Source organism: Drosophila albomicans, chromosome 3 (assembly GCF_009650485.2).
Source record: "Drosophila albomicans strain 15112-1751.03 chromosome 3, ASM965048v2, whole genome shotgun sequence".
NCBI lineage: Eukaryota > Metazoa > Arthropoda > Insecta > Diptera > Drosophilidae > Drosophila > Drosophila albomicans.
Window position 1 is genome coordinate 15,802,094 of NC_047629.2, and position 27,108 is coordinate 15,829,201.

At 39.8% G+C, this 27,108-nt stretch overlaps 6 protein-coding genes across 14 annotated transcripts; 3 read left to right on the forward strand and 3 right to left on the reverse strand.

The window, feature by feature from the left end:
- Positions 1–893: 893 nt before the first annotated feature.
- LOC117572697 (23 kDa integral membrane protein) lies at positions 894–5,799 on the reverse strand. Its single transcript, XM_034255751.2, has 6 exons — positions 5,672–5,799; positions 3,833–3,952; positions 1,800–1,991; positions 1,573–1,734; positions 1,313–1,507; positions 894–1,253 (listed from the first exon to the last, which is right to left on the reverse strand). The coding sequence occupies exons 2-6, from the start codon at positions 3,890–3,892 to the stop codon at positions 1,182–1,184; spliced, it is 681 nt and encodes a 226-aa protein (XP_034111642.1). The 5' UTR covers positions 3,893–3,952; positions 5,672–5,799; the 3' UTR covers positions 894–1,181.
- On the reverse strand, positions 4,006–5,569 carry LOC117572692 (uncharacterized). The gene is made up of 2 exons (XM_034255743.2): positions 5,246–5,569; positions 4,006–5,172 (listed from the first exon to the last, which is right to left on the reverse strand). The coding sequence occupies exon 2, from the start codon at positions 5,136–5,138 to the stop codon at positions 4,413–4,415; it is 726 nt and encodes a 241-aa protein (XP_034111634.1). The 5' UTR covers positions 5,139–5,172; positions 5,246–5,569; the 3' UTR covers positions 4,006–4,412.
- A 1,726-nt stretch (positions 5,800–7,525) lies between the features above and the next one.
- Positions 7,526–9,873, reverse strand: LOC117566818 (G protein pathway suppressor 2). 2 transcript variants are annotated; one of them, XM_034246379.2, is made up of 6 exons: positions 9,410–9,873; positions 9,018–9,346; positions 8,837–8,957; positions 8,571–8,621; positions 7,927–8,447; positions 7,526–7,863 (listed from the first exon to the last, which is right to left on the reverse strand). In XM_034246379.2, the coding sequence occupies exons 1-6, from the start codon at positions 9,534–9,536 to the stop codon at positions 7,681–7,683; spliced, it is 1,332 nt and encodes a 443-aa protein (XP_034102270.1). In that variant the 5' UTR covers positions 9,537–9,873; the 3' UTR covers positions 7,526–7,680. The 2 variants fall into 2 exon arrangements, with proteins under 2 accessions (XP_034102270.1, XP_051859676.1); XM_052003716.1 differs by lacking the exon at positions 8,571–8,621 and having other exon boundaries at positions 9,410–9,872.
- A 321-nt stretch (positions 9,874–10,194) lies between these two features.
- Positions 10,195–20,206, forward strand: LOC117566817 (GTPase-GDP dissociation stimulator vimar). Its single transcript, XM_034246378.2, has 4 exons — positions 10,195–10,612; positions 17,303–18,211; positions 18,273–18,659; positions 18,723–20,206. The coding sequence occupies exons 1-4, from the start codon at positions 10,606–10,608 to the stop codon at positions 19,325–19,327; spliced, it is 1,908 nt and encodes a 635-aa protein (XP_034102269.1). The 5' UTR covers positions 10,195–10,605; the 3' UTR covers positions 19,328–20,206.
- LOC117566819 (dnaJ homolog subfamily B member 1) lies at positions 12,525–14,128 on the forward strand. The gene is made up of 3 exons (XM_034246381.2): positions 12,525–13,506; positions 13,603–13,772; positions 13,855–14,128. The coding sequence occupies exons 1-3, from the start codon at positions 12,653–12,655 to the stop codon at positions 14,022–14,024; spliced, it is 1,194 nt and encodes a 397-aa protein (XP_034102272.1). The 5' UTR covers positions 12,525–12,652; the 3' UTR covers positions 14,025–14,128.
- Positions 20,207–20,696: 490 nt separating the features above from the next.
- On the forward strand, positions 20,697–26,847 carry LOC117566814 (E3 SUMO-protein ligase PIAS1). Of its 8 annotated transcripts, XM_034246373.2 has the most exons (9): positions 20,698–20,989; positions 21,842–22,570; positions 22,629–22,869; positions 22,931–23,165; positions 23,236–23,399; positions 23,475–23,560; positions 23,634–23,781; positions 24,235–24,301; positions 24,373–24,562. In XM_034246373.2, the coding sequence occupies exons 1-9, from the start codon at positions 20,876–20,878 to the stop codon at positions 24,389–24,391; spliced, it is 1,803 nt and encodes a 600-aa protein (XP_034102264.1). In that variant the 5' UTR covers positions 20,698–20,875; the 3' UTR covers positions 24,392–24,562. The 8 variants fall into 8 exon arrangements, with proteins under 8 accessions (XP_034102262.1, XP_034102264.1, XP_034102266.1 ...); XM_034246371.2 differs by lacking the exons at positions 24,235–24,301; positions 24,373–24,562 and adding an exon at positions 24,794–26,192 and having other exon boundaries at positions 20,697–20,989; XM_034246375.2 differs by lacking the exons at positions 24,235–24,301; positions 24,373–24,562 and adding an exon at positions 26,610–26,847.
- Positions 26,848–27,108: the final 261 nt, after the last annotated feature.

The following is a 27,108-nucleotide window of genomic DNA, read 5'->3' on the forward strand; positions in this document are numbered from 1 at the left end:
TTTATTGTCACAGTCGTTTGTTTGTGCACACATTTTAGGGGTACTTGCACCCATATGGCAGATAGCATCTCTGACTCATGGACACGCTGTATCAGCATTTATCTTAGGAATAGAGAACCTTGTCATTGGGAGGCCATTGTCTATATTGACACTTTGGTTGATTCATTCGAATTTTACGCTTCCGTTAATTGATATTCTAAGTACATTTCTTCCAGTTTTTTTCGCGGTCAATTATCGCCTAATAATCGAGTTATCGTGCACTACATCAACCGGCTTTCCGATGGCCAAGCCTAGTGCATGACTCAATTTTCGATTGCCAAGTACAATATTACTCGAAATGACAAAAAACCAACACGATGGGAGTCCCCAACCCAATCTACTAGATTTATAAATAAGTAGACAAATTATTCCCAATGGCGAAATAGCCTGTCAATGGTCACTAATATATTGATTTAACTACTCGAGTGGCAGCTTGTCGAAGCTGATACTAGATACGACTGATACTAAAAGGATTATCATGTTATGGTAAAAAAATAAATAAATACTAAATAATAGCAATAGTACACAAAAAGTTAATAAACTTTCCACAAATAGAAGTTCCAATAAATATTTAAGTTGATGAGTAGCTGTAACCCATCAATTATTTCAGAATTTTTCCAATATAAATACTATTCCCCTTATTTGGTAAACTTCTTCAAATAGATAAGAGCACCTACGCCTAGCCTTTTAGTTACTAATAAAATAGATCGAACGGAATTAGATAAGACAATATCAACATTTTCTGGCCAACTCAACATTGGGTCATCAATAATTTAAAACGTAGTTCAAGAATACATCGTATATAATAAATTTATGTTTTTATTGCATTCTGTATAAATAAAAATATTCGTTACGCATACATTTAATTTGTACAGTTAATGGGTAGCACAATCATATGGAAAACAGTGCAAATTACAAATATAATATATAAATTTCAACATATATTTTCATTAAAATGTGCGTTGTAAAAAAAAAAAGAGTAAATGTCAATATTATAATGGCCATCGGATTCATTGATTTTATGCATTAATTATATGTATAATTTGTAAAAAATTGGGCAACATGATTCGTACTTTCGGTTTCAATTAAAATTAGTAAGGCCACAATTTCATCCCCTAATGCCGGACGTGAAGAGAAGTCCCTTAGTAGTCCACTCGACGTCTATAGTTTCGAATGCTGTTCGCCAAACAGCAGGCAAACACGAAGCCAACAAACTGCAAATGAATCAAAATGAGTCATGAACCCGATCTAGATGCTGTTGCTTGCAACTTACCTCAATGGCGGCAATAACGAGACCGGCGTACTTGATGATGTCACTATTTCTGTCCCAGTACTCGACAAAGACCTGTTTGCAGCCACGACGGAAGACGGTCTCCTGGCGACAGTTGTTGGGATCCAGACAGCACGAGGGCGGGAAGTAGCCTTGGAAGGAGTAATCAGCAAAGCTGCTGCGACCACAGCACTTCATCTGAAATGATCAAAACGAAAACGCATGAAGATATCATAAATATTCACAAAAACTATTGAACTCACGCTAATCTGTATGGCATCCATGTAGTCGGCACGACGTGTGCGACGATCCCAGGCCTTCTCCACTACTTCGCCCATGAATACCAGATATTTATCCTTCTGCAGCCACATATAAATGACCAGGGCCAGCTGTCCAATCATCAGCACAAACAGCAGAATGGAGTACTACACAAATAGAGAATAATTTTGAATATAAATATTGAAAAAGAATTGAAAATAAATGAAATTACCGTCATGGACATGCAGTAAGATTCGCGAATGGCGCCGCAGCAGCCAAACCATGAGATCAACAATATAATCGCGCCCAGCACAATCATTGTAACTGGCACCTGTTGGGTGCGCAAAGCCTCGTTAAAGTCATCGAAGTTGTGGATATTGCTGAAGAGCAGTGCTCCAAAAACTATCAACAAGATGCCGCATATCTGTGGGGAAATAGAATAAATAGAAACTTTTTTATTTTTGGACAACACAAAATGCTCATTGGGTAGCCGCTAGACATGAAAGCTTTCGCATTAAAGCTTTCAATTGCTATGCAGAGCGCAAAATTCAAATCGAATGATATCATTAAACAATAAATTAATTAAATTCGGCTAAATTCTCTAGAGTATTAATAACACAAATTTATTGATTATTTTTTTTAACAACTGCATACTTTTCAAACACGCAAAGAACTAAGTAGTTACGATTAAATTCTAAATAAAAGTAACTGAATTGTTTTGTCTCGTTCATCGTTATCTTTTTGTTGCAGTGCATGGCACCAACAACAATTGTGAATAGTTCGAACGACTTATCATCGGGCATATCTAATCAATACTATGGCTATTGAATTAGGCAATTTAGATTAAATGATAACCTTAACAAATAAATATGCTAAGGGCAACTGTTTGCATTGATTTGGCACGACAGACGTCAGCAACTGAACATTTCGTATATTGAACTAGTGAAGAAGAGTCGCTATGAGTAAAAGATATTCTAAGATATCCGACTGATAAGCACAGTTTAAACCCATATCCGCAGTAATTAATTAAACATGAACTCGCATGTTGACCTATATTAAATGATGATTAGTTCGCCCAATTTATTTCACATTGAATTGAGATCAGTCGGATGATGACGGAATAACTAAGCACTCATAAATGAATGGAATGGCACTCTATAATCACGAATACTCGTAACCCACAGTTCATGCCAAATGAGTTCAAGGGTGCTGTCAACGTCCAAAGCGGCGCCGCCCAATTTTCATTTCCACATTTCATTTGCCCCCTCATAATGCGTTGAGAAATGCAAATGTTTTTTAGCCCCAAAACTTTTCAACTATCCGTCAAACTGACTGAGAGAAAGATAAATAGATGGATAGATTATATACGCCAAGTTCACATTTAATTAAGGCAGCTATTTTAAGCGCTGACGCGTCACAGACGCCCTCGCCCTATAATTGCGCAATTTTCCATTTTCCGTTGCACAATATTTGGCTGCTTTTACGTGACTTGACTATAAATTATTTTACTTTGTAATACACATATAGTATGTAAGTTTCCCAGCCCACAATAAATATTTTCATGTCGCATGGACTTGGAACTGGTTTTGTTGTTTGTGTACAGTTCTCAGTCGTCATGGAAGCTAAGCGCACAACAATTGCAAAACAAATGGAAATGCCATTGTTAGAAACCTGTTGCAGCTACTGGTTAACCTCGTGCAAGCTGTTTAATTCTAGAATCACCAGAATCAAAATAAACGACATCAAAATAAATAATATAAGCAAAAAGTAGCTGTATTGTATGTATACATATTTAGTTCAGCTTTAGCCCAATTTTAATAACGAGTTCTGCATTCGGATGAGCTGCGGGCAACAGCCCCGAAACAAACATTTTGTGAATTGCCACATTCTTCGAGTAAAACCGGTTTGTCAAAATACTCGTTGTGCGTTGTAGGCCTGCCTTCACTTTCTTGAGAGCTCCTAAGATAAACAACGTACAGTGAAACCTCGCGACAACTAAAACGTTCACCGTGTTAAAAATAAAAATGAACGCTTTTATTTCATTTGAAAATATCTATTTATAGCTAAGAATATATAAATCAACTAACACAATCTTATAATAGTTAACTGATTTTATTAGTTTTACTGTATTTGTAAGCAAATATTTGTAAGAAAACCTGTTCTAAAGCAGCTAATGATATCATAATTATAAAAATTATGTTTGGCTCACACATAGCAAAATAAGCATAGAATATAAATGAAAATAAAAACACTTTTCTTACTCACCGAACACAGCAAATTGAATATAAATAGTATATATTTGACCATAGAGATTCCGCAGCTCATTTTGATCGAGTTTGAGATTCGTTGATGCAACTGAAGAACTGAAGAGCTACGAGCTGTTTACTGTTGTTTGAGGAGAGCACAGAAATGTAGTATACGAAATGAAATATCAAGTATACGTTATGTATGGCATAGTATGATATACATAGTGATACATTTTATTTTTTCAAGCATACATATATATATACAGTGTATATAAAGTAAAATGCACTCGCTCACGTACGCACGTCACACACATACACACACTCGGACTCACACATATACGCGAGCTTTTATGTCATACAGCAAAATAACAATAGCAACAATTGTTTATACCAAATTCATGTGTTCGTTGCGTCGTTTTGCACTCCTGTGAAAATCGTGAGAATGTCACGTTCTCAGATTCGATTGGGATCAAGTTGGATTTGTGCGACACTACGCGAGAAGTCGTCTTATAATTAAATTAACAAATATTTAATGTACGTTCAACGTTGTCTTCACTTAATGACTAATGATGGGAGGGAGACGTGTGTGATCAGTGAGATCAGCGCACCAACTCCGGCAACAGTTTCTGCTTGGGCAGCAGTGATGCCTTCAGTTCATTGAAACGCTGCCAGAGGTACGGATAACGCGAAATAAACGCCAGCCACGCCTCTTTGCTGGCTGTGGTTTGCTCCACCTGACGTAGATGCTGATAGTATTTGTTATTCCGCTTGACTGCGGCCGCCACATCCTGAGCGTATTTTGCGAAACGTAGTTTCAACAAGGTCTCGGACACATCCAACAGCTGGTTGTTGCCCTTTGGAGGATGCACCAGGCACAGCTGGCACACTACATAATCCTGCGACTTGGCACTCTTGTTTAGTGGTAAAAATGTTGCCTCACGTCCAACCAGACACTGCTGCAGCCACGAATAGCCGTTGGCATTGACGCGCACTCCTGGCAGCTTGACGGGCAGCAAGCGATCGCGACTGGTAAAGATCGGTATGAGCGGTCTGTGCTTGATCAACAGCAGCGTGTCCTGATCCCGTTGCTGCACTCCACGTATGGTGCCGGTGTGCATGATGCGTTCATTGATAATCCGCTCGGGAATATGCGACGGCTGCTTGAACTGACGCACGAGATAAGCGGGCTTGCGCTTCATATACGCAACCAGCAACATTAGCGTTGAGGTGCCGTAGATCGCCAGTTCACTGCCCACGGTGTCGCGCTCCAGGTAATTACATAATCCATGGTACTTCTCCAACAACAAGCTTTTCGCAGACTCCATTTCGTTATGGGTATTCAATTAAGTACCCTTGCGCCTAGTTCATGGGGAAGGGAGGAGGAGTGGAACGTTGAGAGTATTTTATGCAATTTGTAATGACATCATTTTACTTTTAAATAAACTGCAAAGCGGCAACGCAAAAACACAACGTCCTCCAACAGTCTCGCGTCGTTTGGTTATATATACGTTCTAAACTTATAAGATATACATATATATCTATCTATACACAAGTATATTTGGGATTTTTTGTTGTCATCCGTTTTGGTTTGACTTAATGTTTTGCTTGGGAGAATGAATACACGAAGCAAGCGACAAGTCAGTTGAACACAATTTGACATTCACGCTTGCCGGCGACGCCTGAGTGCAAGTGGGATGGCAAATGAATGCTTGGTGATCTAACTAAATTTTTCAACACTTGAAAACTTGAACGTCTTGCAACACTTAAGGATCATACAGACGCACGTACGCACACACACACACACACACACACACGCACACCAACACAAGCTCCAACGGTTTTTAAAACTCACACACACCTTATTCCGTTTGTTTTTTTTTCGATTTGTTTTTGCGCGCGCTACGTTATGAACTGTTGTCGATGTCGTTTCAGACTGAGATCAGCCGCCAGACACCAACCACAACAACCGCCTGTTGCTTCATGCGGTCGGTCGTTTGGCCGTTGGGTCGGTCGGACACACAGACTCTCACACCAACGACACGGCCAACGTGAAACGTCGGCGTTTTCGGCATTCGGCTCCCACTAGGTATTTATTTTGATTGTATTCATGGTTTCCCCAACCCCAAAACATTCACACACACACAGCCATTGACATCGTTGCTGTACTTTTTAATTGCATTAGCCCTTTTTTGTCACGTCATAATTTAAACGTAGAAATACGTTACTTTTGCGTTAGTCTTACTAAACAACAACACTGTTGTTGTTTATTTGTTTATTTATGTTAATTCGTTTCATATGATGCAGCTGAACATCGTTTTATTGTTGTTTATTTGAACGTGATTTCTGCAGACTTGGGCGCCAAGTTAGAAAACGTGTTTTGCTTGTTGATAAAGCTTTTGTAACCAATATGTTTTATAAAAATATTAATTACAGTTTCACCCACAATAGATAACTTGGGTTTCAATTAAAGCTCGGCTTCCGCTTTTAATTGCATTAGGCTCGAACTTGATATTTCGAATTGCAATCGTTTGGGTTTCGTTTTCCTTGACATCAAAACAACAATAATTGTTGCAACAACAATAAGAACTATACCGTGAAAACAACAACAAAAACAGGTTTACAAGCTATTGTAACTTGCGTAATCCAATCCCACAAAACGTGGCTTGAAAACATATTTGTTTTGCTCTCGTCACGTTCAGCATAAGCACAGTTGTTTTGATGTATTTATCTATAGATAGATATTTATGTATACATAAATATGTATGTACGTGTATATGTACATAGTATGCAGATAAACAAGTATCTATGTACATATTTTCATTATTTTGGTGTCGCGGCGTCACAGTCGCCAAATCCAATTAACGAGATCGCACTGTACAATTAACCCTGGGCCATATGTAAATGAATTTCCATGATGTCCGCACGCATTTCATGAATCATTTGTTTACGATTTCCGAACAACTAAAAAATGGGAAATATTTTATACTATTCAAAGTGCTTGACATCAAATGAGATTAGCATTTAATTCACGTTTTACATGTGTACTTAAATGAACCCTGCGAAAGTGCATCCAATTTCCCAGGAATTCAGTAGAGATTGAGATTTCCCATCTGATAATGATTGTGCTTACGTCAAATGCGAATAATTTCGCTTCGTTTAATACGCAAATTGCTTTCCCAAGTATGAACATCCCAAGTACATTTAAGTATGTACATATATGTACATCCATATGTCTGTATGTGTATTCAAGTAACAGCACCCACAGTTACTTATAAAGCATTCAAATGTTTCCGCAAATTTAACACAGCTGCGCAAACAATTTGACAAGTTTTGCTGCTATCAGTGGGATTTCGTAGAATAACGATCATTTTTTTTACATAAAGATTAAGTTTGCATATCCAATCAATGCAAAAACACATGCACACAGACATATGTACATACTTGGGCAATAAATAAGCTCGGTTGGTGGGTGGAACAAGTCTGTTATGTATGCACTATATACATGTGAGTATGCATTTATGCATGTGTATGTGTTCGTGTACTTCACAAACTGCAAGGCAATCACAACACTTTCTCACAGGCATGCGTAACCGGTTCGTTTATAACGGCACTTTAGCACTACACACCGGACGTTGATATTTGTGCAGCACACACACTGATACTGCTTCCAGTATTGCACTGGAATGTGAATGTAAACAAAAACAGCATTGCATTGGAAAATAGGGACGCCATAGTTGTGTGCTTTATTTCGTTGCTGCTGCAAAGCAGCGCGTTAGTCAATCAATCAATCGAATTAAATCAAATCAAAATTATATCCATATTAAAATTGTAAAATTACGCGTGAGCTTAGCAATTAACGTAGTAGAATTAATACAAGCGGCGCGAGTACTGCAACTGTTGGCCATGTGGCGGCTGTCCAGCTCCGGATGCGGCGCCCGGTTGTCCTGGCAGCATGGCCAACTGTTGTTGTCTGGCCAACTGCTGATCATAAGCGCTTGCGCCACGTCCTGGCGCATATCCCTGCGTAATGCTGCCCGACGCCTTGGGATTCTGCAGCCCCAAAAATAAATTGAATTAAATTGCTTATACGAATGTTATATGTTGGCTGCTCACCTGTGCTGAGCTTGTGCTTATCTGCAGCACATTCGGGTGCAGCGGCAGCTCTCCCAAGTGCGGCTTATAGATAACACCCTCGGACAGTAGATGCGGTGGCGGCGGCGGTGCCACGCCCACTCCGACACCATCGTGCTTTACTTCAATGTGATAGCGATCCGACAGCTTCTCCATGGTCACCTGCGGCTTGGACGTTTGCACCGATTGCACCTGCACGAGGTCGGCCTGTGAAATGGGCGGCGGTTGATCCAAATTGATGTGGAGCACTTGCATTGGCTGCTGCGACACTTTAGCTGCTTGTGATGATGATGGGGATGGGGACTGTGAACCGGGCGGCGCTTTGCTGACCGTTGCACTTGGACCCGACTGCAACTCTACGTGGTAAGCGGGTCGCAGTGGCAGACTGTAATTGTAGATGGACTGCAGCCGTGCATCGGCCACCTGATGAGCCTGTGTCGTTGGTGGCGCCGCTGTCGTCTGATAGAACAAGGTACCAGTGCTTGGATATTGTGGCGTTTGCTCTGCAAATCAAACGGATAAAAGATAGATAAAGGGCAATCGGTTGGATCAACGATTTGCTAATGAAATTGCTTTTTTGGATGTTAACTACTTAGGGGGTAAAACGATTAATGTGTTGTTCTTACTGTTCCATGACATTTTAGCATAGTCCGCGGCACGACGGTAGTCATCGTGTTCTGCGAATCAATTGTAAACAAATAACGAAATGAAAATAAATTATGTGTCTTGTGCATGTGTGTTTTAGTAAGGAGGATTAGTAGTTCTTGTGTGTGTGAGCGTGTGCTAATCAAAAATGAGTGATAACAGCTTTTGTATCTTGGTTAGTCAACTGAGAAAGCAGTTAATCAAAAAACAAGAAGGTGTGTTTCACTATATTGAAAGCAATGCTTACTTTGCTGTTGTGGCGCATAGCTGGCGGGACTCTTGTAGTACGCCTGATGCTGCTGCTGTTGTTGGCTAGGCGGCGAGGGGCTGCGACCACGTTTTACAGATGTGGATTGACTGCCAGGGGGCTGTGGTTAGGAATTATAAGTTATAAAAATGTAAAGATATTGATTTCTATTTGAACTTGCCTTCTGCAGCATGGGCATTTGATGGTGCTGCAAGCGCACAGGTGGCATAAACACCTGCGCAGTTGCAACACTTGCTTGGGCCTGCAGAGCTTGTGCTTGCTGCAGCGCAAATAATTCATTCTCCTTGGCCTGCTTCTTGCGCGTCTCGTCATCGTTCAGCACCTTCTTCAGCTGCACCACTAGCTGATGCTTCTTCTGATGCAAGTCGGCCAATTGTTCATCCAGTCTGGTGATCTGTCCACGTGTGTCCTCCAACGACAAGTTGTTCTCGCGTTCACGTGCTTCCTGCTCGCGTCGCAGTCGCAACTCCTCCACCTGTCGTTCATACTCTGTAAATGATTGTATTAGTATTAGTATTATTTATTGCCTGTTGTTGCACTTCATATATCTACCTTCTTGTCTTCTCTGTCGATCCGCTAATATGAACCCTTTGAGTGACCCTCGCAATTTTTCGGCTCTTTCGGCAGCTGCCGCTTGTGCAGCTGCATTATTATTATTTACCGCAGACGCTGGCGGCATCTTTGAGCTGTGCTTATTTATCTTGCCAATTTTATATGCTTTTAGTGACAGCTTTGCAATTTTGAAATACAATTGAGGAAAATAAAAGGGCAAAATGCCGTAGCGCAAACAAAACAATTTGTATGCTGAAATTAAGTCGCGTGGTATTTATTTGTCTAATTTTTCAGCGCACGCCGCTTTTTGTTTTGTTCGCTAACAAGGCTTCAGTTACTTGTGTGACAATATATTAAACAATTATTTGAATATGGTTTGTTGTTTAAATGCACTTTGTATTTAAGTGTAGCTTTCGACTGAATAATAAACAATTTGTTGTGTGCAGTAAATGTGTTTGGCAACTCTACGCAATCGAGCTGTATAGTTATCTCTTTCATGCAAACAGCTGGTTGAAGTACGGGCACTTTTTTAAATAAATATCGATAATGACATCAATAAAGAGACCAGCTGATGTGTTAGATTGGATGAGATACTATTTGGAAAAGATCTTTCTGTAGACACAAAAAGATTGGTTTTTCTTTTTTCATTTTCAAAGAAAAATTGTTTTTTCTCAAAGTATTAGATTTTATTCTGAAATGAACGGTCACTCTGATCTGGCCTGTGTAGGTGGTATATATTTAGTCAATTTCTTAAACATATTTTTGGTTTACAGCTTGCGGTCACACTGCTGCTAGTCTTGTTGGTGCGCGGTTAGATGGTCGTCGGAAAAAACGCAAAAAATACAAAAGTTAAAGAACGCTTATTAATTATATATTGAAAATAGTTCGTGAATCTGCAGTCAATGCGGGTGTTTTGTGCAAAAACGCGGGTCGACAACAGATTGCATGTTCAATCGTACAAATGCTGTGAAATGTGTTCAATTTTGTGATTAACCCACATTGCATTGTTTAAACACTTGAGTCACCTTAAATTCAAGTTAATTTGTGTGCCTCCCAATAAGTAATTCTAAAGCGTTCTCGTAAGGCAAATTGGAATAAACTCCTAACACTAAAGGCGGCTAAGCGCAGCAGCAGTAGCAGAAGAAGAAGAACAGAGCAACAACCCCGGCGGCAGCACCCAATAAATAACAACAATCATGGCGAGTGAGTAATAAATAGCAAAAGAAAAAGCATAAAATTATTCATGTTGAACTTAATTCATGTGCTGCGTTCAACTCGAGCAACAAAGCAGATCTAAAAACGTTTTAGACGCACGTTTATTTTATGCCTAGTATAAACAAATGCAACTCATGCGTGTCATTGTGTGTGTCTGTGTGTAATGTTCACCTCCCCATGTGTGTGTGTGTGCAATCAAATGTGGCAACTAAAGTAAAGTATGAGAATGTGTACATTTTATGTGCGTCTTAATATTTTACGAACTGCACTGAATGCACAACAGATTCCGACCTGCCATCCCCCCTCCCACATTGTCGACACCACTCTCCAGGTGCTTTTGGAGTGTATGTCTGTCTGCTGCCGGCTACAAAAGTTGTGTAAAGTGGCAGCAGTCGGAGGCTGTTGCAGACGTTGCTGTGTTGCAGCTGCAGGCTGCCGTTTGTGTCGGGGAGTCATGTGTGAAAAATCAATATTTACGCGCTTTTCCCTCATTTGTTGCCTTTCTTCCTTCCTTTCGTTGTTGTTGTTGATAATGATGTTTTGGTCTGCACTTGTTCAGCAAAGATGGCCACACATGGATCGCTTACACATGGTCACACTTGGTTAGATCGCCATTTGCATATTACACCCTGTGCCTACGTCTATTCCAATCAGAATTTCCATTTCTCATCCGCAATTCGGATCCATTAACTGACAACCACCTTTCAGCAACCACCCAAGCAACCCAACAACACTGTCGACTCCCCATTAATAAATGAATATGCCCCTGTGCGGCACATGAGGCGCCTGCTTTACCGGCATTACACTAACATGCAACCCCCTTGGCGCAAAAAAGGGAAGAAAACAACAACAAGAATAACAGGCGCGACAACATCAACATCAACAAACACAAGTTGTACGTGCCAGCGCACATTTGAGACAAACACACACCACCGTCACCCGCTTTGCCTTCGTGTCGCCCACAAGCGGCAGCTGCGCCCCAAACTCACTTTAGATTTTAATTGGTCCTTTGTGTCTCGCGTCCTCCGACACTTCAAGCAAGCCACCCACAACCCACAACCACCCCCCAATGTGTGGCTGATAAGGCATATCGCTTACAGAAACACCCTGTGCTAGAAATATTTCACTGAATGCCTTTTCTTCTTTATTGTTATTATTATTATTTTCGGGCTTTGCATTCGTTTCACGCAGCTTTACCCCAGATTAGCCTACACACAATTTTTCTAGTTTTTCCCCATGCCCCAATTTATTGGCCCTAGCTCTCTCTTTCTCTCTCTCTATCCTTCGTTCGTTCTCCGTCTCTGTTAACTTGTGATTTTTCGTTTTCTTGCCCTTTCTTATTTTTGCTTTACTGCTAATAAGATTTTGGTCTGCACTTAATGGCCTTGACTATGGGCTGAATGAAGCGTCCTTTGGAGGGTGGGGGTGGCGTTTTAATTGAGTTCTGTCCCCATTCAAATTGGCATAGAAATTAATTTCAATTAACTCAAGTTTTGAGTTACAGACACAAGGACACGTCTTTGGCAGTGTTTGTTTCACTTGCCCGAAGGACGCACAAAGTTTGAAGCATACTTTTGGGATTGAAGTGTTGTCAGTGTTTTTTTATTTTTGGGATTTTGTTTGTTGGAGCTTTGCCAGCATCATGGCTTTTTGTCTTAAAGTGTGTACTTTCGGGCCAAGCACTCACTTTGTGGAATTGCCAAGGCTCAAGAAGTTCAAGTCCTGATGAAAATTAGAGTTTGCTTCAGCACAATACAAAACATTGCATACTTTTGGGAGTGACAACTAAATAAACTGTTATAGTTGAAATGAAATAATATGAATTAAAATAATAATATTAATAAGAGACATTGACTGCCAAGCAAGCTTAGCAGATCTTTGCTAGATTTTCGTTTTTACAAATTTGTAAATACATTTTTATATGTTTAAGTTATATTAAACCGAGCGTGCAGCTTTAATGTCGTGCTAACTGGCCCAAATTATATGTTCTGAAGTTTGCTTCAGCTGTGTGTTTTTTGTTAAGTACATATGTATATCAAGTCCACATTTCTGCTTACGCAAGCTGCTGACGACGAGGAACACAACAACATCAACAACAGCATGAAATCATTAATGTCCGCCAACCTGCGGAGCATCACAACTGAGATTAGCGAGGGCAACTATGAGCTGGCCATGCGCCTGATCAACAAAGGTCTTGCCAGCGGCAAGAAGAACAGCGAGAGCAATCAAGACCATGTTATGGCATTGCTGGAGCTGAAGAACATTTTGGTGCGTCTGCGACTAAAAGGCGAATCACCAGATCAGACATTTGGACCCACACTGAAATCGAATGCTTTGCCACACAGCTTTAGCATCGAGATGCTGGACGTGGTTCAGAAGGTGTTGCGTTGTCGCAGCCACTACGAAGTGTTGCGCATCTCGCATCATGCCACCTATTCGGAGGTGAAGCGTGCCTACAAACGTTTGGCACTGCGTCTGCATCCGGACAAGAATCGAGCGCCTGGCGCCGACGAAGCCTTTCAACGCATCAATGAGGCAGCCGACACATTGACCGACAATCAGAAGCGCATCGATTACAATATGCTGACGGTAATTGGCGATTGTTTTGGTGCGAGAAAGCGACGTTGGAGCAGCGGAGAAGCGGACGAGGACGATGAGGTGGAAGAGTATGCAGAGCAAATGGAGGCGGAATTTGATGCGGAGGAGGAATACAGTCAGCAGCGTCGTCCATCATATCAGCCAGCGAATCAACGTGTGCCGCAGTCACAGTCGCTCTACCAGACCGAGCAGCTGGTCATTGGACTCGCTGCCTCGGTGGTGTTCATAGTTATAACGCTGCAGTACATGGCCAAAGCGCCGAACTTTAGTTTCACGCCCACCAGGTGAGTGCCAACGCATGTGCCACATGATGCCCAACCCAACCAACCAAGCAAAGCAATCAACAAAACACAATCTCGTCTCCAAATCTCGCCACGCAGCACCCACAGCGTGCAGCTGACGAGTAGCATCAATCAAGTGCCCTACTTTGTGACGCCCGAGTTTGCGAGCAGCGAACAAACGCCGGAGCAACTGCAGCGCATGGAGGAGCAGATCGAGGAGATGTATCTGACGGATCTGAAGTACAGTTGCAAGCAGGAGCGCAAGATGCGTGAGTTCGATTCCAGTTCTTTTTTTCTCTGTGTGTGTGTGTTTGTATTTGTGCTGTGTTATTCATCCAGTTGCTTTTGCAGGCGATAAGTTGCTCAATCGCGCACGCAACGCAAACAATCGCAACTTGCGGGATCACGCTCTAAAGATGCCAACGCCCGCTTGTCATGCTCTCGTCAAGATCGATCAGGCCAAGTACAAACCGCTAATTATCGATAATTACGATCCTGGCGCCAATGAGGTTTGGAACTGAGCAAGTCAACTAAATTAGAAATGAATTGTGCTGAATCTATGCCAAGTTTTAGTGAATTGATTATGAAAATGTAACAAATACAAATACAAATAATATACAAATAAATTGTATGTAAAGATCCTGAGTCTTCTCTCAGTGAATTGCAAACAAAAACTATAATGATCCTAAACTAACAAATAAGTTGTTTTATTTTGAGATAAATTAAAGTTATTATTTAGTTATAGCCGCTGTCCGTAAAGTATAAAGGTATTATAATATTGTACAATGTATGAAACAGGCAGAAGAAGTCTTTTACGAAGTATATACTATATTCTTTATCTGTCTGTCCCAGATCTCAGAGACTATAAGAGATGGTTGACTGAAGATGCACGCAGATGTAGATTGTTTTAGATTTTCGACATGCCCCCTTTCTCCCATGCAAATCTAAAAAACATTTATCATGTGTAATTTCAAAACTCGTCTCGAATTTTGGTACATGCAATAAGAACTGCAGTCTTTGTAATTGAAGGTAGTAATTAGATACAAATCTTAAAAATTGGAACAAATGTGGTATATTTTGCAGTTTATGATATATTTTATAGTAGTTTATTTGTATACTAAATATACATTTCGGTATATTTTAAAGATAATACCGTAGTTTTGGTTTTCTTGCAAAAGGTTTAGCTTTCTTACTCTATTTTTATTTTAGTTCAGAAATGTTTGACTTAAAAAAAGTAAAATTATACTACAGCATTTTATACATATTTAGATGTATTTGCAACTGGTTTTATTTCGGGCATAATTTGCAAAAGAAGCCTTGGGTTTTGTCAGGCGCTTAACGTGATGTGTTGTGTTGTGTTGTGTGTGTTGTTGTTCGCTTAACCCAGTTTTTGGGTTGCCAACAGCGCAAAATTGCACATGAAACCAATATGCAACAACAGGGGGCAACAAACACGCCCACAACAGCAACGCAGAACTACCAAACTACAAACACAAAGAAAAAAAAAAACAAAAATAAAAATGGAAAATAAAGGAAAATATGGCCCAAAAGCAATTGCCCCACAAATTTGAAGTCAGGCAAATTCAAATTCCTGTAGACAGGCAGACAGCGAGAGGAAAAGGGAATGGCAGAAAGGAGGGGGAGAGAGAGAGAGAGCAACAGCATGCTTTGCCCCTTGGTGAAAAGCTAACGAACTTGCCACATTGCATGGCAGCATACTCTGAATACCAACGAGTACCAGTTACAGCAGTTACTCCTAACTCAAACCCAAACCGTAATCCAAATGAAATGCCAACGCACGCAAAAGGCAGCGTTCGAATCGGTCGCATAAAAGGAGTCACGTGGCACGAGGCACGCGGCAGGAGGATGAAGGCAGAAGGCAGACGGAAGCGAATGAGGTAGCCAGGCGGAAGTGGCACTGTGCACCTGCCATGTCTGTCACTCAAATACTTGATGTGATGTTGTTGTTGTTGCGATGTAGTTGTTGTGTGGCAACAGCAGCAGACTGCTGCAACCAAACTACATCGTTATTGTTCCCAGCGACTGTCCAATTCCAATTGCATTCAACGCGACTCTGCGACAAATGCAACAATTTCTCTATGGTCTGTGTGGTCTGCATTCAAGTGGTGCACACTTCCCTACCTCCCTCCCTCCCTCCCGCTGCCGCGCTTTCAATGTGTTGCAGCCCAGCCACAGGACAGAAGCTGTTTCTATGCCAAATGCAGCACCACTTGAAGGGTTTTTCTCTTTACGTTTTGTATTTTTTTCTTTCGCCCCGGCAACTTTTTATTCATTATTTATGCTCCACAAAGTCGACTCAATGTGGCCCGCTCTATATAGTTCTCTCGTCGTTATTGTTGATGTTGTTGTTAGCAGTTACCAGTTGCTATTTGCCACTTTTCAACTTGGATCCGGCTCGAGTTGTGGCCCTTGCCCTTTGCTTTGCCTTGCGATTCGTCCCTGGGATCTGGATGGGATGCCGAGCAGAAAAGCTTATCAGAATGGCATTAGGAGGGGTTTGTGGCCATGTGTTTGCTTTTCCAGTTTATGTCCTAAAGAGAGCCAAGGGCTAAGGACTTTTGTGGCATGCAGCATGTGCCATGTGGCATATGGCGTGTGTGTGAGCTGTCACTGAATTAATGCCACAAAAAACTACATGATAAACTAACTCAAAAAGACTTGAAAAGCTCAAAAAGCTGAGCGTGATTAATTTAACAATCATAAATAGGTAAACATATCTTTAAACATTTTCTATGAGCAAGTTTAAGTCAAGATGATATGATAATAAAATATTAAAATACTTCAACTTTAATAATAGTTTAATAAACATAAATACAAATATATTTAATATTGACATACATTTTCTTATATATAAATTCAGCAAATCTTTTTGAATGAAAATAATATGAACAATTAATTGAATTCGAATATTGCAAAACATTGTGTAATGAAAAGTAAAGATGAACGTAAACTTTATTAATTTCTTAAAATGAATCAAACATGAAATTATCAATTTATGTTACTCAAATTATTATGAAGTTCCTTTTTTTAAGAAAGGATTTCTATGAATATAATATGAACTAGTTAATATGAACAGTAAATTTTAATTCGAATATTTCATAAAAGAAAGTAACAGAAAGAAAAAAATATATTATTAAAATGAATCAAATATTAAATTATTAATTTATGTTACTCAAATTATTACGAAGTTTCTTTTTTTTAAGAAAGGATTTAGGATTTAAAGAAGCGTATTTAATGCTCGTTGTTTGACTTTTGCTTCATTTTGCGCATCTTTGGCATTGTTTTTCTTTTTGGCGTTGACTTTGCCAGCTGCGGGAATTTATGCAAATTGACTGTCCGGCTGTTGCCACGGGTAGAGAATGGAACGTGGACTCCAGCGGAGTCCTGGGCGCAAAATGAGCATTTAATGTGGCACGCTTAAAGCATTTGCACATAATTTTTGAGTAAATTGCGTTTGACTGACAATTCGCAAATAAATGGAATTAGTTGAGTGAGGGATGGGGCGGCAAAAGATGGGCTCAACCGGAATCGTCAGCAATAAATTTTGCAAGGCAAACAATGGCCAGGATGTGGCCCCCAACCCCAAATGGCAGACTCGTGCCTTGCGTGCCATTGCGCCGCCCTTTAATTGTGTCGTTCGACTTAACCCAGATAATGGCCAAAAATAGACGCAACGACTTCTGTTTGCTGTTTACTACTATTTACTGTTTACTATTTGGACGTTTAACGAATCGTTTTTTGCATTGTGCTTTCTCTTCTTTCTCTATTGTGATTCCAGCCGAAATGGACGAGCTCATCGAGCAGCTGAAGACGACGAGCGTGAGTCAGGGCGATGCGACAACGACGCTACTCTGCGAGATCTCGGCCACAAAGGATCCCAAGCTGTTTGACAAACACGAGCTGGCCGAATGCTTTCTGCGTCTCACACAGTCCGAGGACACAAATGTGCGCAAGGAGGCGGCCAAATGCATTGCCGAAATCACCAAATCGGAGGTACAACGCAAGAAGTTCACCAAACGTGAAATCATTGCCGCCTTCCTTGAGTGCCTGCGTCATGTGCCCACCGAAGATGGCAGCATGGAGCTGCCCATACAGATATGTCGCGCCCTCGGCAACATTTGCTATCTGAACGATGAGGCGCGTGATCTCATACTCGATCTTAAGGGCGATGCTGTCCTGCTGCAGTTGCTTGACATTGCCACCATTGAAGATGCCGCCAATGCTCCGCAGTTCATCAAAGTTCGCGGCGGTCTGCTCTCCAATTATCTGTTAGGCGGCGAGGGATTGGCGAAGCGTGCCATGGAGCTGGGCATTATGCAGAAGCTGCAGGCCATGATTGACAACGGCGCCAGCAATGTGGAACAGCATGAGGATCTGTTGTTAAACACATTGCCGCTGCTCAGCATACTCACCGAGAATGTGGCCGATCTGAACTTTGAGGCCCAGTTGAATATACAATTGTCGCGCATTTTGGCTGCCTCCACAAATCCGGATTTGGCCGAGATGTGTCTGGAGCTGTTGCACTACCAGGCGGAGAGTGACGAAGTCAAACTGTTGCTGGCCAAGGATGGACTCTGCGAAACCATCTACAATCTGCTGGAGAAGTACAAGACGCTGGCCAGCACCAGTGAAGCGCGTGCGCTCATGAAATTGGCCTGCGAGCTTATTGTGCTCGTTCTCACTGGCGGTAAGCTGATGCACGCACATGCATTATGGACTGTCCTCTTAATCTAATCTCTTTATTGCAGATGAGTCCATGCATTATTTGTACACGACGCCGTTGCTAAAGAACATGGTCGATTGGCTGGACTCCACGGACATTGATCTCTTGACCACCGGAGTGTTGGCGTTGGGCAATTTTGCGCGCACCGACAGCCACTGCATTTACTTTGTGGAACAACAGACGATGAACAAACTGCTTCAGGTGCTGGCCAAAAACAATGGCGTCAAGGACGATGTGCGTCTGCAGCATGCGTTGCTTAGTGCATTGCGCAATCTCGTCATACCCAAGCCGAACAAGAATGCTGTCATTCAGGCGGGTCTGGTGCAAACAATTCTGCCAATGCTGGAAATACATCAGCCACCGGTTGTCTTCAAGCTGCTCGGCACGCTTCGCATGACCGTAGATGGTCAGGGTAAGTGCAAGTTAAACAGCAGTTGCAGCAGCATGTGACAGTCATGGCTATTATATTTCGCAGAGAAACTCGCTTTGGAGCTGCTGAAGAACAAGACGCTCATTGAGCAGTTGGTGCACTGGAGCAAATCGTCCGACTATGCGGGCGTCACTGGCGAATCACTTCGTCTGATGGCCTGGCTAATTAAGCATGCGTATCTCAATAAGATCGCTTATGCTCTTCCACGCAAGGGTGACGCTCCAGCCGAGCAAATTGCAGACAAAATTCCACTCAGTCAGGACTACGATCGCAGCAGTCTAAATGAATTCCTGGCCAACGAGGGCACCGTGGAAGCCATGGTTAGCATGCTGACGGCCCAGCATCTGGTTATGCAGAACGAAGCTTTGATTGCCCTGTGTATACTCTCGGTTGTGTATTTGTCGAAGAGTGGTGAACCGGAGCAAGCGCAAAGGCTGCAGGATCAATTGATTGAGTGTAATGTGGGCGCTAAGCTGGCCGAGTTAATTACCAAGTCATCTGATAGCATGACGAAAGAGATTGTCGAGAACTTGCAGAACTGCATAAATCTGTTGAAAACAGCCGAGAAACTTGTGCCGCATCTCGAGCAGCACAACATCAATGAGCTGCTGAAATCCATACCAATTCTAACGGAATATTGCACCTTGTAAGGCATGTGGCGACTGATTGTGTTGAGAGTCGCTCTGCACTGCACTACACTGCATTTATACCGAGTATTGACCCCTCGCTGTCCAAAAGCACCGCCAGTTGCCTAATCCGAGCACAAACACTCACAAATGATAGACCGATAGAATTACCTTTTTGACCACAAGTCGAACATCAACTTTTGGCCCATCATGTAGATTCCACCTTAGAGCAACGATTCAGAATTAGACTTGATTGTAGATGCAAACACACACACATACACAACAATCACAGCAAACGTGAAAAAGATGAACAGAAATGATGAAACGGGAATGTATTTTTTAGACGCAAGCGTATTTTTACTGCATTTACGATACAACGTATAATTAATTAAATTTACATGCATATAACATATATACTATATATATATATATACATATACAAACATTTATGTATATACTATATATATTTATATTTATAAATATATATGAGTATATATATTTAATAATTTAGCATATAAAACTTTTCTGTTACATGATTTTTAAGAGCACAATAACAACAAATCGTGGTGATATCGCTAAATATATTAACTAAATGTATTTTACGTATTGTACTTATAATTTCTAATTGCAACTTTATACAAAACATTCGTTGGCACACACCAAAAAGAACAACTTAAAACAACTAACAAAAAAGAAACAAACAAAAAAACATAAACTACAACATTTTTCACGCACAAATGCATGTAATTTGAATTAGGAATTTTAATTGTTGCACATTTTGAAATATTGTACAACTCACCGAAGTTCTCACTCAAGTTGATGGTAATTTTTTTAACATTTTATGTGAACCGTGAAAATAAAAACAAAACAAAAACTGTAACTCAATAACAATCAGTGAAAATAGTTTAAACTCGAATGAGATGCATAAAATATGCTAATTTTTTAAAAGTATAGTACTAGAAATATATTTGAAATTTTAACAATTATTAATTATTGTACTCAATTTTGTGGACAGCAAACCAACAGCATCAACAACAGTAATATTTCTTAAATCTTACACATAAGGCAATTTAAGCACAATTTAAGAAAATATTTATATAACGCGTTGAAACACAAATATTTATAAATTCTAAACACAATAATGTACATTTAAATAGTTCAAATACAATTTGAAATGCATGAGAAATAAATGAGCGAGAAAACCAAAAAAAAAAAAATGTTTTTTTTATTTATTTACAGAATATAACGAAATTTAAAAAAAAATACTATTCCATAAATTAAAAAAATATATATTTTTTAATTGTTGATGCGTGACCACCTTACTATTAAGCAAAAGTATGCTGTACTTTCAACAAATTCAAAGTATTGTTTTAGATTATTTTCGACATTTCAGAAAGCGGTCACATTGATCTATAATAAAAGTCAGACGCTAACGCTACGGAAAATTCTTATAAGTTTTTATTATTTTAACATGCTGAGAAAGTGTTTATATTCAAGTGAATCTAAAATTTCGTGTCCACACTCGTAAGACCCGCAAATTTTGTGCTGGAATAAACAAAAACAGGAATTGTAATGCGAAAAACCCGCTCGCAAACACAGGCGGAAAATGCCGCTTCTACCACACAGCAACAATCGACATCTTCAGCGCCAACAGCAGTGAACACATTTGATGCGAACAAATTTAAGGTAAGTCTACTGTAATATGTTTCTTTTATCACTAGAAAGTTTAGCAAAACATAAATTTTTACATTCATAAAAAAAACAATTGATAAGTAAAAACAATGTGACCAATGTGAGGAGGCATTCTTTGAATTGTAGCGCCACCTATTGCAAAATAGTTAAACATTTGTTGAACGGATTCAATGCTTTACAACACTGGCATCCGCCATATTTCCTCCGACACAACAAATTTTGTGTGATTAAAAAGATAAATGCGGGGAAATTAAAGTAACATTTTAGTTAAATATCATCTTTAGATATTTGTAGTTTGTTAACATAGTATTAGTATTAGAACGTGGTCAACCTAATTATAAAATGCCGCTTCCTTTGAATCGCATTTTCTATCGTGCCGTTCAAGGTAATGTACAATTTGGGACATGCAATTTTGTGTCCACTGTGCGGTCGGCGTATCTCTCAACAATGTCTATGTCGGTGGTTTTTCGTTTTTTTTTTGCAAAAGAATTGATGCTCGTAGTGCCGGTATTAGTGGAGTGTGCAAAGTTTGGAATTGTTGAGTTAAAGTACATTCTCATTACATTAAATGCATATGTATGTACATACATATGTATTAATGTTTTATATACTGTTTGGTGTATGTACGCACACACATACTTGTGTACAAACTCACATGTAATGCATACAGAATTGTCATTGTCTACATGTGTATGCATATCTATACAAGCGATTGTGTGAATGTGTTTGTGTATTGTGTGTATATACGCGGCGTCGTGCTTTTTGAAACAGTTATTTTATCAGCCTCCGCCTACACTCTAACCAAGATTTTCTCTTACTCTTAAATTCCCCATTTTTGTTTTGTAGGAATGTGAGCAGATGGTGCAGATGCTACGCGTCGTAGAGCTGCAAAAGATCTTATCGTTTCTGAACATTTCCTTCGCTGGACGAAAAACCGATCTGCAAAGTCGCATCGTATCGTTCCTGCGCACTAATCTGGACCTGCTCGCACCCAAGATACAAGAAGTTTACGCTCTATCCGTACAAGAACAAAGCGCCACGCTGCAGTACATAGATCCAACCAGAATGTACTCGCACATGCAGCTGCCCGGCGTGCAGCAAAATAATGCGAGTCTCGTTGGCGGTGCAGCCGCCGCCGCAGCAGCTGCTGCAGCCGCCCAAGTGCCACCCGGCGGTGCTGGCAATCCGGCCCAGATGCCCGTGGGCGCTGGCGGTGCGCCCGGCAATCTAATGCCATTCCTGCACACGCACAGCATCAACAGCCAGATGCCCATCCATCCAGATGTACGCCTGAAAAAGCTGGCATTCTACGATGTGCTCGGCACCCTGATCAAGCCATCGACGCTAGTGCCGCGGAACACACAGCGTGTGCAAGAGGTGCCTTTTTACTTTACACTGACGCCACAGCAGGCTACAGAGATTGCAACGAATCGCGACATACGCAACAGTTCAAAAATTGAGCATGCCATTCAAGTGCAGCTCCGTTTCTGTCTTGTCGAGACATCGTGTGACCAAGAGGACTGTTTTCCGCCCAGTGTTAATGTTAAAGTTAATAACAAAATGTGTCAGCTACCTGTAAGTATATTTGACTACATTCCTTACATTCTCTCTTTTACTTTCGGTATCCCTTTAGAATGTCATTCCTACAAATCGCCCAAATGTGGAACCAAAACGTCCGCCACGCCCGGTGAACGTTACATCCAATGTGAAACTGTCGCCCACAGTGACCAACACAATAATGGTGCAATGGTGCCCGGACTACACTCGTAGCTACTGCCTAGCTGTATATTTAGTAAAGAAACTTACATCCACACAATTGTTGCATCGCATGAAAACAAAGGGCGTAAAGCACGCGGATTACACACGTGGTCTGAGTACGTTAAATTCATTTCCATTCAAATTGTTGGGCAAGAGTTACATGTTTCTAATTTGCAGTTAAGGAGAAGCTTACAGAGGATGCGGACTGTGAAATCGCAACCACCATGCTAAAGGTATCGCTAATTTGTCCATTGGGCAAGATGAAAATGTCGTTGCCGTGTCGCGCCTCAACCTGCTCGCATCTTCAGTGCTTTGATGCCAGTCTCTACCTGCAAATGAACGAGCGCAAGCCCACCTGGAATTGTCCGGTTTGCGATAAACCAGCCATCTATGACAGTTTGGTAATCGATGGGTAAGTTTTTATCATGTCATCTCACCACATTTGTATAAATTGTAAATGCATTTGCTTTTCTTGTCCACAGCTATTTCCAAGAGGTATTAGGCTCATCGCTGCTGAAGAGCGATGACACTGAGATTCAGCTGCATCAAGACGGCTCTTGGAGCACACCAGGGCTGCGTACTGAAACTCAGATTTTAGACACACCATCAAAACCAACCAAGGTTGAGGTCATATCAGACGATGTTGGTTAGTATTCTATATACATTTATAGTAAATTTACTATGCAAACTATATTTACTACACTTCATTCAAATTGTATAGAACTGATCGATGACAGCAAGCCGATGAAGTCCGATTTGTCACCAGCGCCTGAGGATCAACCAACCTCTACATCCAATAGCGAAACAGTGAGTTTTGAATGCTATTAAAACCAAAACGAATGCCATGTATCCATTTAAAATGTTTTATGATTTAATGCAGGTTGACCTTACCCTAAGTGATTCTGATGATGATATGCCGCTGGCCAAACGGCGTCCTCCAGCTAAACAAGCGGCTGCCACCTCCACATCGAACGGTACTGGCGCCGCTCAACGTGCCTATCCCTCATCGCAGCAGCCGCAAAAAACTGGTACGTTGGATCCATATTTGTAGAATGCAGTAAAGCAACAAACAGGCAACATTTAAACGTTCAAAATGTAGAAATCGCTGAATAGGTTAACTATACACAGACGTAAGGCAATATCCATATATCATTCATCATACACATTTATCCACATACACGTTTTTGACACTGCCGCTTTCCAAAAAAAAAAAAAAAAAAAAAAAAAAAAAAAAAAAAAGACTATAGACTCAAATCATTCTGTGTTCTATTTCCTCGCTTAGTTTATCCGTTGCATTTTTCATAACATTTGGGTTAAATAAGGTCGAAAACATCTGAGAACATAGTGAAAATTCATCTTCTACAATACATATCTGGTATATGTAAGTGAAATCGCGGATTTTGATCACAACTACTTGTGCAATTTTAGGTGACTAACACATCCAATTACCTTTTACTATGCAATTTATTTTATTCTCGTAGCTCTTTTCAAAAAGACAAACCTTCCTCTACCATACACACGCATTTCTTACAAAACAATACAGTCACGGTATGTCTTGCTGGGTTATTAAAAAATATAACTCGAACTCAATATCTCTCTATTGTGAATATTACTTGCAGTAAGATGGATAAGTTGTGACAATCGTATGATGGGCGTTTGACTGATTTCAAAATTCAATATTAATAGTTTTCAATATTCTTTGTCGTTTTTGCTACCATATTATGTTAAAATTAATTTGTATTCCTCTTATTGTAATCTGTATTTATTTTTTGTCAAGCACCAAATATACACACAATGTACTCTCAATAATTATGTGTAGTTAATGCAGATGAACAGCGAATTTCCACAGATAGTTTTCTGCCCAAAATTTGAATCGCGCGTGTTATACAATTAAAATGATAACGTTTTTTAGTAATAACTTGTGAATTTTTCTATACTTTCTCCAACTCTTTCTCTCTACTCTCTATTTTTCAAAATATATATATTGAAAATATATGTATATTCTATTCTCTTCTCTTCCTTGTGTGCTTCCATGAAAAGATTCCCCCGAGCAGCAAGCACTGCGAGCATCGCTGTCACCTGAAACGCATGAGCAACAGCAGCAAATGCTGCTTGGAGATCAGCCATCAGCAGCAGTTCATGCCAGTCTATTGGAATCCCTGGCTGCTGCGGTTGCGGATCAAAAGCATTTTCAACTATTGGATCTGGCTGCAGTGGCGGCGGCTGCTGCTGCCACGGCGTCCGCCTCAGCTCAGAATCCAAATGCGGGCCCATAGAGTCTCTCTCACTCTCTTTGTTTCTCTTTCTGTAACAGAAGAAAATGTAACAATTGTAAACAAACACTCACCACTCACTCACACACACACACACAACTTCACTCACAAAATCACACACCTACACACAAACCATCTTTTTGTTTACTTTTTTAACATATAATTTTGTTTTGTTTTGTTTCGATTTTTGGTTTGCCTTTCACTCTTTCGACCAATTTCTGTCCGTTGGCATTTATTGAGTACAACACTCATTTCACAATCTCAGAGGCTATTTAATTCACTTTCATCACATTTTTCATATATAATTTATATTTTTATATACAAATTCAATTAGATTGTTGCACTGTAATATAATGGCAGTTAAGTAGCAATTGCTGTTGCTCTTGCTGTTGAAGTTGCGCATACACAAATGGTCTGTTGTTCGCTTGCAGCACTTGAAACGTGTTGCTTGCTGCCCGGTTGTTACTGTTCCTACATCTACTATACCTAAAGTCAACAGCTTAAATACTTTATATTTAGTAACTTTGAGGCCTCCAACTTAAAAATCTATTTATATTTTGATTGATTTCATCTCTTCTCTATGTAGACTTTTGTTTCTGTTTCTTTGCCTATCTTTATTTGATTACAAACACAAACACACATACCCATATATATAAATACTTATATATAAGACATTTCACACAGTTTACGCTTCTTAGCCAGATTTAATTTTATTAAACACCCACACAACAACTACGATAGAACAACACTTACTTAATTTATTGGGTTGTACACGCCGCATACCCTTTTTCGTATTAGTATATCATTTTAGAGAACAATACAAACAAAAACAAATAGACCTATGCATTACCCACTAGTTTAATATTAAATCATAAATCAAATGTTAATTATTAAGCGTACAGTAATTCCTATTCAGAGATAACTACGTACGAAATAAAATCGGAATCGCTTCAATTTTAAGTTATGTTCGGGAATAATTTAGATGCTAAGTTATCGTAATTTCTTGAATGCTTAACTCAATTGCATTCTAATATTGTTTTCCAATTTCTATCATAAAAAAACAAGGAGCATTGTTCGTCAGTTGTATTTTTAACACTGCATATGTATGTTATCTTTTTGAAAACGAAGATAAAAATAAATTTACAAATTTCACAACTGGAACATAAGTAACGCGTAAATTTCTCTCAATAATAAAGCAAAAATATCGTATAATACTGTTTCATCTTTGTAATTATTTATTTAGGCACGCCAGCTATGCGTATGCACGATCTACCAATGACCAAAAGTAAAAAACACATTAAACCTTTGTATATATAAGCAACGTGCTGCCGAGATTATAATTTGAAACAAAAATCAAGGAACCATTGCATGAGGGGTTTAATACATAAGTACATTATTTATAAGTAATTTTAATCTGCAATTAAAACTAAATATTTTGAAAAACGGTTGTCTTTTATTTGTTGTGCAACGCACTTGGAAACTTTTTACATATTAATGTAATTTTTTAAGTTTTAGTTATAATTTTCTACTTCGATCTTTCATTTTCGTAGTGTTTTTCATTTTAATTAATTTCTTTTTTGCAGATGAAGAAGAATTACCGGTGGATAAAAAAGAAGTTTCGGTTATTGAACTTTCTGACTCGCCATAAACATATTTAGCAAAAGGCGACAAGCCCCAAAGAATTTAAGCACGACGAAAAGTTTTTTCTATTTTTGAACTTTCAAACATAAACACATTTGACAATTTATCATTTACTTTAGTAACTTCAAGACCTAATGTATACATTTAATATTAATTGAGTACAAAATGACGAATAAAATACACGTAAATAAATACAATATTGAAATTTAAATCTCAGCTAGCACTTGGCGCCTAGATATAAGCGCTGCCAGTAATTTGCGTTTTTATTTCTAACCGGTTGGCAGCTCCGGCTATTTGCAAAACTTAACAGCTGATCGGCTGTTGCGCAGCCCTACTTGAATATACTGAATGCTATTTTTTGAACCTATCAGATATTATATAAATATATACTTGGTTTTTAAATTAAAATATGCTTTTAATGTAATAATGAAAATTAAATTA